This window comes from Acanthopagrus latus, chromosome 19 (assembly GCF_904848185.1).
Source record: "Acanthopagrus latus isolate v.2019 chromosome 19, fAcaLat1.1, whole genome shotgun sequence".
Taxonomy (NCBI): domain Eukaryota; kingdom Metazoa; phylum Chordata; class Actinopteri; order Spariformes; family Sparidae; genus Acanthopagrus; species Acanthopagrus latus.
Genome location: NC_051057.1, coordinates 13,859,089 through 13,873,628, shown reverse-complemented (window position 1 = coordinate 13,873,628; position 14,540 = coordinate 13,859,089). Strand labels below are relative to the sequence as shown.

The following is a 14,540-nucleotide window of genomic DNA, read 5'->3' as shown; positions in this document are numbered from 1 at the left end:
AAATATTGTCAATATGACCTTTCAGGCTTCAAGGACTTTAAAAGGTCCACTGTATAGGATTTGGTGCAGAATTCATATAATGCTTGTATACTGTATAATCACCTGAAACTAAAAACCATAGTTTGTCCGTGTCATTTGGAATGACTCCTTTAATATCCACACAGGGAGCAGGTCCTCTTGTTTTTCAATCTGCAAAGTCACAGCTAGATGAGGCTGATTCCTACACACAGCACCTTTAAAAAAACAGCCTCTGCTCTCAGTTCCTCTATACACTTTCATAAATTTGACCCAAGAATAAGCAGAGTAATACATAAATAATTAGTGTTCTAAGTGTTCCCTGAAAGTCTTGGGTCTAAAAACAAATAGTAAGTAGTATGAATACATAATCCTATAATAACCATCTTTTTTTAGTTGGTGCAGTCTGACTTTTTCTGAGTGCATGTTTCTGTACAGTGGTGTATGTCTGTGCGTGTGCTTTTGCTGTGCAGGACTGTGGCCAAATGGTTCCATTAGAGGGGAGCTCCCTGCACTCAGGAGCCCCGAGATGAGGACAAGGACTGCCTCAGCCATTTGGCTGTGACATATAGGCTTTCGTGTGACAGGCAGCCCTTTTGAACCTTTTAGTGAAATTGACAAATACAATTAAGAAGCGGGATGATTAGTGTTGAGACATTGTGGTCAGAGAGCGAAATCACTGCACTCTCTGTAGGTTTATGTCACAATTGTTGCAGTGTGAGTGACTGCCGCAGAATATGTAAGTGTGCCGCGTGGATCGTGAGACGTGCTGGTTGTTCTCTCAGCTGCACATAAAAGAGACGGTAACATTTTACTGAGTGTAACCTGCAGCCATGAGACGTGGAGAGCAAAGGACGTGAACGGTGCAGTCGATTATTTAAACTGCAGGAGACAGTAGTGCTCGATTAGGATGCAGTTGGTATTGGAGAAGATTGTACAGGGATTTAGGAAAACACTGATCAGTTCTGAATAATACCAAATAAATGTGGTATTTAAGTGTTTTCTGTTCATTAAGGAAGCAGAATAGACCATATAATGCTTGACTGTGAGAAGGATTAGAGATGATAGGATTACATTTATTTCATAATGGTTATAGGAAAAAAATGCATTCAGCCGGATGCTGCGTTTCTTATTTTATTGCAAATGTAAACAACTGCTGCATAATTCATGTTTTTATTTCGAAGATATTACCAGACTGTAGTGTATACTGTTTCTGTACCAACACCAACACTGAGGGTAAAAGCTAAACTCTGAAGTCATTATTTACGTGTTTGAACATAGTTAATGTTGTTTGAGATAGATGTGCTCAGCAAAGGGTAATTACTTTCCCGGTGCTGACAGTTTTCTCTTCGTGAGACTGCAGCTTAATCTCTGGTTATATTTCCTTTGCACCAAACAGGGAAGTGACATTTTTCAGCAGATCAGGTGCAGATCATTGCTTTGTACCACATCTTTTTTCGGTGCTCACTGAGCTGTATACTAGAATCTCATTATGTGCCTTTTTGCTTGTGTGTGTCTCTGACCAGGTTGTACAAGCTGTGCCAGCCTCCACCCCCAGATGGTGACCCATAATGCACTGCATCCAGGAAGATGCCGAGGAGAAGCTGGAGGATGATGGAGGATCATGAAGGATCAACCTAATTAAAGACAGTTATTGGGTCCATTTTTATGTGTCCAGATTAGCTGCCTGAATGTAAATAGGATTTAAAAACCGTAAATAGTATTTTTAATACTTTATATTTTTCACTGTTGTGCTTTATACATATTTTGATGTGTTTTTTTTTTTTCATATAATGCAGCTGACAAGACAATGATTCAGAGTGACAAAAGAAGAGATTTGTACCCTGAGAGTGCAGTTAAATTAGCCTAATGAGTTGGAATGAATCCCATCAGTTCCCTGTCTGAATTGTGCAGGCTGAAAATCATGTTTGTTTTCACAAGGGACATTTGCATTTCATGTTATTAGCTTCATTTGCATATGAGATACAAAACATAATATTGATTAAAAGGATACTGGATGAATTTCGGCTTCCCATTGTCTTCCAATTAGCCAATAATTTGTCTGCCTGACTTCAGCTATGACATCTACGTTTTATCGAATTCTCTAAGTATTGATAACCATATGAATGTATGTCTTTGTAATGATGTTTATTTGCTTGTAAATATACATATTTAGTGTGCGAATGTGCTAAATGTGTCATGCCCTTGTTTTGCATTGTCTGTTACATGCATGCATATAAAGATTTTCAATGGTTTATCAGTATTAACACACAATAGGTTTTTGGAAGTAGAGCTATGAGATATATTCTGTTATTTTATATTGACAGTACTCAGGATTAAAGTGTCTCTCCCTGTTACTTATTATTGGATGTATCATGTAGATGGATGCCTAGCTCACTACTATGCAAACAAAACAAGTGGTAATAAACTACATCAATAAGCTCAATCAGTGCTCCCTGTGTACATGTCTCTGTCACATCCACGTGAAAATGGTTGATTCTTGCGGCAGAATTTCTTTGAATCCAATTGCTCTTAGTTTGTGTTGAAAAGCGGTGGGGACATGAGAGCTCAGATGGAAATCATTTACAGTTTTACGCAATATGATGATGGATCTGTATGAGGTAAGAGATAAGGAAGGTGGGGAAAAAATTGCTTAAAGGAGCATCAAACGGTCACTGAAAGTATTTCATCAGAGGATACTTGATTTTTTGTTAGCGTCCTGCAAAGACAAGTTTATGCTACTTACAGATTTTGTTCAGCAGGATAATCTTCGCAGGTGAACAGCTCTTTTGTGAATGACTGACTAAGCGTCTTAATACACAATTACTTTACATGTTATGTAAAATTAGAGTTACAATAGTTTGTAAAACAAAGTCAGCCTGTAAAGACGGACCAGTGAGTAGACGACTCTCCATATTCATGCTCGGCATGCCTACTGATTTCTGGGTTTTAGGCCTTCAAACTACACCAATCTATTCTGGTTTTAACCAACAGTATAGGTTGTGCTGATCACATGTAATAACATTAACTCCACATGGGTCTTATCTTCCTTAGCCTTAGTTTACCATGTATAGTATACATATCGTACAAGGTACTATGTCACAAGTTCTGTCACAAAGAGAATCAGTTCCAACGGCTCGTACTGTTGGAGAGCAAAGTGTTTTTGTTCGTTTGTTTGCATTTCTTGGCGTACATGTACGTTATTTTTCATATTAGTCGCTGTCAGAAAGTGGTGGGGGCAAAATGGTGTCATCTTAATGACAACACTGTTAGGGCCAGGGCTGAGAGAAAATGTTGATAAGAAAGTCAACTCTTCTGGTCCATTAAATCCAGTTAGGGGAGCGACTGACAGCTGTGTGTACTCCTTGAGCCCACGGTGTGCAGTGTAATGATCTCTTCGAGGTCCAAATACTGACAACTACACTGTGGTTATGAGCTAAAACAGATACAACGTCTGTGAGTCTCAAAAATTCATCTACAGAAGGCATTTGGTTGAGCACGGTGATGTACTGGAAAATGGTTGACTGTAAGTCTTGGAATATCATTATTGTCGAAACTGTATCTCACATGTTCGCTCGACTTTTTTTTCTTGACATTTTGACTTTTTTTTCTCTACAAAAAAACTGCATTTCGAAGCTATTTTCGACATTTTGACTGTTTTTTGACGTGTATAATCTCCCCATGACCCCTGGCCCTAACACTGGTTCTCACTGAGCCCATGATGGATGTTTGAAAATGTTCTCACATCACCAGTCCATCTCCTGTTTCCTTCACTCTTGACTCTGGTGTATGTCGCTCAGTGAGGCGCTCGCGGTTCCCCTGCCAGTGCGCTGGATGTAAAAACACATGTTGATCGCGTGACTCCTCCCACATTAATTAGCGGGACGCACTGCACCTGCGTTAATCGTCGTCGGTGCGCGTGCTGTGTCGCAGTTGATGAGCGCGGCCGTCCTCCTCCCTCCGCGTTCAGCTTGAACTCAGCCCGGCGGATAAATGGGAGTGGCGGTGGCACCGTCCACACTGCTGGCAGCCAGTGAGCGGAAGATTTGTAAGCTCTGTCACAGAGCCGCCGCGCCATTGGTTTCTACCGGGAAGCTGCCGCCAGAGAGTCAGTGAGGCGACAAACTGGGGATGGTCCCGGGCTGAGTCGTCCACAATGAGCCGGGCTCACAGCCGCCTGCTCCACACTTGACGCCACCCGTCTGAACTTAACCGCAAAAAACCCCACTGTGGTGACATTCCTTTCTTTTCTTTCTTTTCTTCTTCTTGTTTGTGTGAGTCGGAAGAGACGCCTCTCTCCTGAAGGACGAATGACACCGGCTCACCTCATGATTTCATCCCGCTGAAAGCTCCTGCGAGGCACAACAGTTTCTTCATGGCGTCTCCACAACAGTCAAGAATTCAGTCGTATCTGGAGAAGAATAAAATCGGACCCCTGTTCGAGGTGAGTCCGCCAAAATTGCAACTCTGAAGTTCTTGTCTGCCAATTTCATCAAGCGCCATTGTTTTGCACCAGAATGTGTTAAAATCCGCTTTTACATGTTAGTTAGTGCCAGTTAATGAGGAGAGCACATCTGCAATGTGAGTTGCCACACTGAAGTAACCGAGGACTGGATCATCACTCCTTAACCTCACACGCGTACTGGTGTTAAAATCATCTTTTTTTGAAATGCAGTTTGGTGGAACGTCCCGCTGCGCTCCCTTCTACTGTGGCACAGAAACACGTGAATTAATATCGGCTGCTGTGTTTTGCCCTCACGTTTTTCATCAGTGATTTGCATTTGGGCAGAGGATGGTGTGTTTGCTGCCACTGCCTGACTCGGCAGTGTTACAGTTTGTCTAAGTTGGAGGCTTTGCTGCTTCAGAGGGAACATCCTCAGATTACCTGGCTCTCCGTCTGTTTGTCAATCAATCTGTGTGTTGTTCTCTCAGTGTGGCATCTAAGCGACACCGGGGGAGAGCATGACTTCATCCTTTTTGTTTGCGGTTGGATTTCTTGCCGAGGGCAGGACCACACAGGTGTGAGGCATGATCGGAGTAGTCCAAACTGTCCAGCTCTTCTATTTTCCCCCTCCTCCTCCCCCAGCAGATCTGTCAAACAAAGGCTGAAAAACTATGAAATGCAACCTGGGGATGAAGTGAGAAGACGTGCACTGTGTTTATGCCAACGTGTGATTCACATGCACATGATGTGATGCGCAGAAGTGCTGACATTTCAGTTTCTGCGCTACACACACACACACACACACACACACACACACACACACACACACACACACACACACGGGCTGCATGTTAAACAGATGTGAGAGCAGGCGTGTTTCAGCACCGTGGACAGAGACTCTAGAGTAGCGTTACACCAGTGAAGAAGTGTTTGTGTGTGCGTGTGTGTGTTTGTGTGGCCACAGCAGACAGTGAGGCTCAACGGCACAATGATGGTCCTCTGTGTGCTCTCCCTTGTTTGTTTTTCCTCCCTCCATCTTCTTCTTCCACCTGTCTCCCCCCTCTGTTCTGTGCCTCAGCTCCCCTGTCTCTGTTTGTCTGTTCTTTTTGCCTCTCGCCCATTTAAATTGTGTCTCCTTCATGTGACAGAGGAAGATGATTAAAGCGGAGCGAAGCCGATCAAAAACGCCTTTGTTCCCAAGATCAGTGAGCTCATGTAGTAAAGATTTTACCAAGCAAAATCTCTGTTGGTTTTATTCTGACCAACACGGACATGGATCATTGCTGAGTTGTTCACAGCATTTAGACCGTGAATGGTGTGTTGTGAGGCTGCATTTTACAACTTGGACTATCAGGCGAAACTGACCATTATGTGACAGAGTTGTAGTAATAGGAGATTGTGTGAAACCTCTCCTGGGTCTGCCACTCCTATCGTGAGAGAACGTTGCAGCCACTACCTTGGTGTTGCAGTTGGAAAAAAAAAAACCCTTGTTGTCCCAAAGAAAACCAATCCGTGTTCAGTCAGACGTGAAGAAAGTATCCAGAAGAGAGGCAGGAATTCTCCCTGCAATTTTCTGTTTGATCAGATGTAGGGAATCTGTGCAGCAGAAGTCATAATACAGCTGTTCTGCTACGCTGCTTAAAGCAAAAAGGACCTCACTGAAAGTATGATTGCCATTCGACATGAGTGCAAGACACACAAAGGTTCCGTTAAAACGACGCAAATCAATTTCCGAACACAAGAGCACATCGTAGAACTGAGTCTGTGTATAACTGAGTATTTTTCCATTACTCACTGTTACAAACAGAGCTGTAACAATTGGTTCATTCATTGATCAAAAGAAAATAAATTGGCAACTCTTCTGATAATGGAGTCATCATTTCAGAATTGTTTTAGTCAAACACTTTGAAAAATATGCCGCTTTTTTTTTTACATTCATGACCGCAAAATACTGTTTTGGATTTCGGTCTGTTGACAAAAGAAGAAATTTGTAAATGTTTTTTGGTGAAGGTTCTGGGAAATTTTTCACAACTGTTTGACATTTTTTACAATAAACAATTACTTAGTAGTAGTAGTAGTAGTAGTAGTAGTAGTAGTAGTAGTAGTAGTAGTAGTAGTAGTAGTAGTAGTAGTATATAAAAGGTGGAGTAATCAACAATGAAAATTAATTGCAGCCCGGGTCACAAAGTTTATAACAGCAGCCACAATGTTGCATTGAGATGGTCTGCAGTGTTGTATCTTATTTGTATTGCACAACAAAAACCAAATACATCCTCCCATCCAGGTCTGCCTCCTTCGCAAAAGTTATAATTAAGGAATAGAGACGACATTTATTACATGAACGCGCCACTGAGAGTTTCTACAGAAAGAGTAAATGTACCATCACTTGTACTGATCTGGTTGGTTTCCATGCTAACAAAAAAAAGGGTAATCTTTTATAATATCATTCATTAAAGAGTCGTCTTACTTTTGTTTATATATAAGTGCTGCGAATAATAAATGTATAATAAAACACCATAACCGTTAATAATAGCTGATTTATTTTTGTATAAATGTTAACAGATATCAAGTGAATGCAGTGGAATAAAATTGCAAATGAAAATGGAAATACCTAAGTGAAGTTTACATACCTTCATATTGTACTTAAGCACAGTAGATTACTTGAGTGGATTGTAATTAGTTACAATCCAGCAGTGGTTATTCTAAAGTTTGACATAAAAACCTTATATATTACTGCACATGTCGCCCACCGGTCTTTTTGATTTTGAACAAATGACATCAGTTGCTCCCTACTTGACAAACACTAGTATGAAGGTGTAAACCAGTGTTGTGTAACATCTAAGATAATAGTGCACGTGTATGTTAAAGTACCACATTAACACCCTGGGTCCCTTGCTTCATGTTGTGTAAACTCAATGTAATCACTCTCCTTTCTCTTTATTTCCACCACTCAACACTTCTACCTCATACCCCCAGCAAACAGCTGCAGTATTAAACAGACTGTGTAACAGCAAGCGGGGGGTTCATTTACTCACTCTGATGAGACACAGCTTATGATTCGCCATGGAATTGATTTTTTTCCCCCCTCGCTAATGAAATGGTTGCTTTGCAGAGATAGCAAGCTGAGTCAACACTGGCTGAAAATTCTTCCCAAAAGTGAAGCAGCCTTTCATAATAATTGAAATAATTGCAGTCCAGATTGTTGTCAGCCACTTTCCCATTTTGGCAAATTGATATTCTTCTTGAACACCTACTCTTTTCTAATCACTTAACAGTTAGCTGTATCTTTTTACAATGTGAATCATTAAGTGTCTGAAACTATACGGATTAACATGCATGTATGTGTGTTACTTACTGCAACACACAAAGGATAAAAGTCTCCCTTACCTGTTTTGTTTTGGGTTAGATCTATTGGCTCTATCTGACATTTATACTTGTGTTACTGGACCAGTAGGTGAAGAAATGGAGCAGTATTTGCCTTCAGCAGACAGTGTAAAACCTGCTCTCATGTTCCCCCCTGCTGTGATCAGTCAATCATATCTGAGGCCTTATAACTGCTTTATTGGAACAGACTGAACTGATGGCTTATATAAATGTAGCCTAGACCAAAGAATGTCACCGGATTGAGCTGGCTTTTGTGTAACAGTCATATGTTGAAGTAACACACATTGCTGTGGAAGTATTGGTTTCATTGTTTGTGGTGAAGTCTGATTTTTTCCTCTCAGGACTTTTGCTAGCTTGAATATAATATCTGTTGTTAACTGAGTATTGGTCTCGACTAAGGGGTTGTGATTAGTTCAATTATCAAATGACTGTAAACAGGAATAAAGGTGAAAGGTGGTTTTCTTCATTTAATTCACACATGGAACAAGACGATAACTTCAGTTGTTTAAAACATACTGCTACATTTCATTCAGATTTTTGGGCATATGCAACAAAATGGTCACATCTTAGAGCCCTGTTAACGAAGGTATGAACTGGATTGGTATCACAGCTGATGAACATTTCTGTTTTTCTTATTCGAACCCAAACAATATTTGGTTTCTGTGGCTCTTACTGATATTGGGGCATAAAAAAAAATCTACATCGATACATCAGGCAATATACACACTTGTATATATGCTTGTTGTCCAGCATGACATCATTGTACAGAGACAGTAAATTTAACTCAATATTGGATAATTATAAATGACCTCAATCATCATTTTCTGTACTGTGTTCTTTAATACCGAAAACCTTTTTCGGTTTTCTTCTGCGGCTTGGTCAGGTTTAGTGAGCTAACATTTGGCAATACAAATAGTTGGTTAGTTTCAGGTCATGTTAAGTCCTGGTCCTGCATGTTTTGAATGTTTCCCTGCCCCAACACACCTGATTAAAATGAATAGGTCGTTATGAGGCCTCAGAAGAGCTTTATGATTAGGTGATTATTTGAATCAGGTGTGTTTTGAGTGGGTAGACTTCTGAAACATGCAGGGGGCCCAATGAGCCAGGACCCCTTCACAATGTTAAACATGTGTTTGACAGGATAACCTCTCCTATGTGTGTAATTTTATGGTCTTTTGCCCCAGTCTTGCTGAAGCTATGACATTACAAAAAAGGGATTGGTCAGTGTCATGCTGAAAGTATGATGATCACAGATTAATTATGATGTTCTGGGTTTTACTCCAGCATGGCTACATAAGATCATGTGTCAGTGAAGAAACCATAAAATGTTTGCGTTAACTGAGCTAGAATCAGAGAATTTTGACCAGTGATCAATTTAATAGATTGCACAAATAATCTAGTAAAACTACAACCATACACAATGAAATACTGTCACATTTTGATTTTCTTATATCATGCAGTGTATACAAAGTTTTCCTTCTTTTACAGTTAAGAAGAGATGTTTAGTCCCAGCCTCACACTTCCTTTGACACGGAACAATGATCCCAATTAGTTCTGCTCTGTGAGAATTACAGATTTTAAATCGATAAAGACTAAGAAGGGCACTTGTATTGAATCTGCACTCAGTTTGAGACTACATCTTGATTAAGTGCGGGAATTTACATCGGTATGCTGCTCTGTTCTTGTGATTAGTGTTGCTACTTATAGTAAAGTTAGATGACTTTGCCTCTCCCTATAGATTTCTCAGAGGAAACTATAAAGTGGAGCCATCCACTCCATCCCGCTCGCTGTGTAGTGTTTCCAATCTGCTGTACTGTAAAGAGGTCATTCAGTCAAGCAGGACATAGGACACACACACGCACACTCACACACACACAGTCCTGACCTATTGATCCACTCTCTAAGGAGGTAATTTATTGGACGGGGTGTGATTGGGTTTCAGCTGCTTTCACGTGGTGTTGTAGCTGTATGCTCTGTCTTCCTCTCCGTGAAATCATCCAATTTCAGTATCCATGGAATTTGTATTTGTAATTTTGTATCTTTCTTAAATCATTTTTTTTATTTGTTATAATGACTGTTAATGTGAGAGTTTCACTTCAGCTGGCCTGCATTTGATTTGAATTCTGGTGCAGCTGTAGAAATAAAGGGGAAGAAAAACGTGTCACAACTCAAAGGCATCTGGCGCTGAAATCTTTGTTATTCTTGACCTTTGAGACGCATTAGCAGAAACACACACAGACAATTTAGCACACGGAGAGGGCTTCAGCTGTATGTCAGGAAGAATCCACCAGAGGTCTTATTACATCCACAAACACACCTGGAAACATTTCTGTCTGTCGGGGTAACTTTGTCATTGGCATGCCTCCCACACATCTGGTAATAATAACCTGGTAATTTCATCTTGGTTGTGGGTTATTTGATTTTATGTTTATACCTCACTCATTCAAAGGAAAAAAATCTGCAGAATTAGAACAGTTATTACAAAGAAGTGATAATTTAATATTATACTATATATATATATATATATATATATATATATATATATATATATATATATATATATATATATATATATATATATATATATATATATATATATATATATATATATATATATATATATATATATATATATATATATATATATATATATATATATATATACAATCCAATATGAGAGGTGAGGTACTTTTATTATGCTCAGTGGTGTGATGACAGCTGGTTCATCACAAGGGATGTCGATGGTCAAACATGAATCTGTTAACCATGGAAAATATTTTTTACCCTGTACACGTGTTTGGACAGCAGCGTTTTTCAAACTTTTTAGGCTGTGAACACATCAGAAAATATAAGGCTTACCATCTACTACCATTATGAACAACATTAAAAGTATAGCAGCGATAGCCTGCTCTACTTGAGTTTACTGTTCACTACCAAGTCACTTCTCTCATGCTTCCCCACAGTCGAAGCCTTGTTGGACATACTAGTCACTGTTTCTCTTCTGCATCAAACTGGCCTCTGTTCGTCTTGGAAGCTGCTAAGCCTGGCTCTGTTGCCCGTCTGCCCAGCTATAATTCTGATGCTTATTCCTCAAAACCTCCTTGTCCTGTTGGTCCAGAGCTACTGTGTTGGTGGTATAAACACAACCACTCGTGTTAGCTGCATGGACAACTAGCTAACAGCAGTTTTGCTCCCTGATTCATACATCACTACGGCCAATGTGCAACTCTCAACAGAGATGAGAAGGAAGCAAGATGGCTCACTCCACTGCAACTTTACAGCTGTGCACCTAATACTTCTATAAGTATTTTGAGGTAGTTATTTTGTGCGTGAAGAACAGACTAATAAAAGCCTGGTCAACAAAGACTCTGCTAGCACTACCGCTAAGCCAAGCCACATTGAGAACAAGCACTTGGCTGCTTAGGAACGGCTCACAGAAAGCAAAGATAACAGCTGCTGGCCAGGGGAGGAAGTGTGATGCACACCAGTCTAAGGCAAATTGTTGAGACTGATAGGCTGCCAGTCAGTGTGGTAGATGGTCAGGGATTAGTTTGGTACCTCGAGCCAGAGTATGTCATGCCAGCAGGAGCTACTGTCACTAAATGCATTGAAAAACCCTTTGAGAAGAAGAAGGACAAGCTAAAAGTGAAGCTCTAGCTCTGATCACAGACTGTTGGACAGCCCTCACAAATGAAAGCTACATCACAGCTACCCGTCACTTCATCATTGTTGACAAAGAGCTGCACTTCAGGGTGCTCCTCTCTCAGATCTTTTTGGTCTGGCACATGTCACTAAGAAGCTGACTTGTTTGATAGAGACATGGGGCCTCAATGGCCATGTGTTTGTTTCATTTCCATGATAGCAGCAAACACATTGTGACAGAATCTCCTGTGCACGTGGCCCCTGGCTTTTTTGCAGGGCTATCAATGGAAAAATAACCAAAACTGAAATCCCCATTCAGAACCCTTGACCTTCGCCCACATATCAACAATGTTCGCTCTTGCCAAGTTTATCCTTCATTTGTATGCTGGTGGTGTCTTGTAACATATTTAGATCCAAACACAGAAATGTAGATGGCTCATTTTAATTTTAAAATCCTATTTAAAAAAAAAAAAAAAAAATGCAAATGCTGCTGAAGTGATGCTGAAGTCAGTACTGTGAATTTAGGGTAAATGATTTTCAATTTCCTATGGTAGTTTGTTTTTGAAAAGAGAGTTGTCTCTGGGGGGAATGCTGGACAAAATGGACTTCATATTTAGAAATAAACACCATCAAAATTCAGGGGAGGTAAACAGTTCAACTCTAAACAAAAAATGTGCCAGACAACACCCAGCCAGTGTCCTCATCAGATCAATGTAGCACGTTTTGAGGTCAGTAATACTGTTGTCAGAGGCTGTGACTTGATATGCCAGGCATCCAGTCATGCATGGGTTAATACAGCTCCCCTTCAGGCACAGTTAGAGTAATTACTACGAGATGGGCAGCTGAACAGGCAGCCTAAGGCCAGGTAGGTCCTCTGGGAGTACAGGAAGAGGGCAAAGAGGGAAGACAAGGGATATCTGGGAGATCAGGCAGTGAGAGGATGAGTGAAGTTCAATATGAGAACGATTTAGAGAGTGCGGAGTAAGACTGGGGATGGAGTGCGTGTGGTAAAGAGAAAGGGAGAGCGTACAGTGGCTTTGTTGCATGCTACTAATGTTATCATGTCCACTCACAGCCTGAGGATGACTGCTGCGTGTAATTGATAGTCATGCTGGTGGTGTGTTAGAGCTGATCATCTGATATGCAGAACCTTGAAAGGTACCCTTTATTTGCTCAGCTGGAAACTAATGGCAGTGTATGTTTGTATAAAGAGGGTTTAGATTTTGTCGTTTCCCATGTGCACCTATACAGTATATATTTTTCTATGTTGTATCTATGTAACTTTGAAACAGTTTTTGGTAGTTGTAATTGTTTGTCCTGTATGAATAGAGATCTGTTCCTAACATTCGCCACAGTCATCACATCACAAGGATCTCTGGCAGTTTTGTCAGTTCAGTTCAGTTCTTCCCACACAAGTAACCCTCTTCCTCAAAGAAATTGATATAGGATCTCTGAAACATCTCTGTGGAGCTACCTTCCTGCCAGTCCCCCTGTATTTTTTATGTACATATTGTATGGGCAAGTATGTATAGGTAACTGATCGGATATTAATGTTGTCTATACAGTGTGAGAAAATAATTTATTAAGAAGAAATCAGTTGGCAGTGTGAAGTTTTTATTAAGGTTTGGAAGGATGGGTAATTAACCCCCATCGATGTGAAACATCTTCATCAAGCATAGGCACATATGAGGACAGAAGACAGAACAGGATCCTGTGTACCCTCAGTTCAATCTCCTGGAACGTCCTGAAGGTCATGTTGGTGATAAGAAAGATTTGCAAACTGTGTGGCTCAAGACATGATTGTTGACAACAGATGTGGGAAGCAAAAGTGAAGAAGGGCTAGTAGCAGAAATTAAGCTAGAGAGGAATAATGTTAAAATGCAAATACAGCAATACCCAAATATGCGTTATTTTCAGTGGTATGTCTAAGAAAAACATCTGCAAATATTCACATATAACGCAGAAACATGTTAAGCATTTGTCACTCTATAAATGACCACATTTTGTAGATAGAGGTTTCTCAACTGATAAATGTATCAATTGACTGATGGTTGGCCAGTGCCCCATTACTTGTACGCTAAACCATGTCCATATTTCTACTTCTGCAAAAAATGGGGCGTAGTGATGAAAATGGAGTCAGTGCTGCAGGATGGAGTGAGTCAGGAGTGAGGGCATCTATTCCTTGTGTGGGCCAGATAAAAGCATCTCCTCTGATGACTATTATCTGGTAGTGCCAGCCTGGTCAGGTGACATTGCCGCTCCCACCGTCTCCTCTTCCGCATGATCTCTCCTGCTCTCGTCTGCCTGCTTATTCAAGGTCTGGATCTCTTCCAGTGGCATCTTTCGCTCTCTCATCACATCATTCTCTCTTTTTTTTTCCCAGTAATGACCTCTTTGTGTACATGAAGCATGCTGGACAGACACTGAAATGTCACCTTAGATTCCCCTTTGTATTGTCATATTTCATTGACAAACAGCAGGTAAATCAATGACAGTTGGTTGCGGGGACATGAAGCCCTCTTGGGAGTCCTGGAAGAGCTGTTGCTACACTAAAAGGCTGAAGAAATATGTCTGGTTTTATAGTTGATCAGAGCTCCTGCCTTCATTTTTTGAGTTCAAAATATTCTGCAGGTAACAATTATTCTAAAACAGGCAAACAGGAGAATATATGATTAATGTATGCAGTTTATTTCTGCAGTATTCCTCACACGAAGCATAACAGATACTGTTGTCTCGTTTCAGTAGATTGCAATAGATACACTGCCTCCCAGGAATGCAGACATCATAGAGAGCCGGCTCAGTGTCTCCTCACGTCCAGACATCCATAGCTCAAACAGTCCACCAGGAGTCTGCAGCAGCTGAGGTGGAAATTCATCCGCTCACAGAAAGAGAAAGAGAGGAGTAAATCTTAGGCCAAGTCGCTTAAATCACACAGCTTATGTAGCTGCATCAGTTTTTCTTTATTTCACTCCACTGTTTCACTGATACCTCCTTTGATTCCCACAAGACAGATCTGTCTTTTTTAGCCTTTACAGAAAGGGAAGTGTCGATGGGT

The 14,540-nt window shown here is 40.6% G+C and overlaps 2 protein-coding genes across 3 annotated transcripts in view; both read left to right on the top strand.

Moving 5' to 3' along the window:
• Nucleotides 1–2,461, top strand: part of prex2 (phosphatidylinositol-3,4,5-trisphosphate-dependent Rac exchange factor 2) — a 99,310-nt gene extending 96,849 nt beyond the window's left edge. The window contains exon 41 of the mRNA XM_037079519.1: nucleotides 1,542–2,461. Coding sequence (XP_036935414.1) covers nucleotides 1,542–1,587 — 46 coding nt within the window. The 3' untranslated portion in view covers nucleotides 1,588–2,461. The remainder of the gene's footprint in view (nucleotides 1–1,541) is intronic.
• Nucleotides 2,462–3,912: 1,451 nt separating this feature from the next.
• The window catches only part of c19h8orf34 (chromosome 19 C8orf34 homolog), a 64,095-nt gene continuing 53,467 nt past the window's right edge, over nucleotides 3,913–14,540 (top strand). Inside the window, exon 1 of one of the 2 annotated variants that reach the window (XM_037079766.1) lies at nucleotides 3,913–4,459. In XM_037079766.1, coding sequence (XP_036935661.1) covers nucleotides 4,391–4,459 — 69 coding nt within the window. In that variant the 5' untranslated portion in view covers nucleotides 3,913–4,390. The remainder of the gene's footprint in view (nucleotides 4,460–14,540) is intronic. The other variant, XM_037079767.1, reaches the window with a different exon arrangement.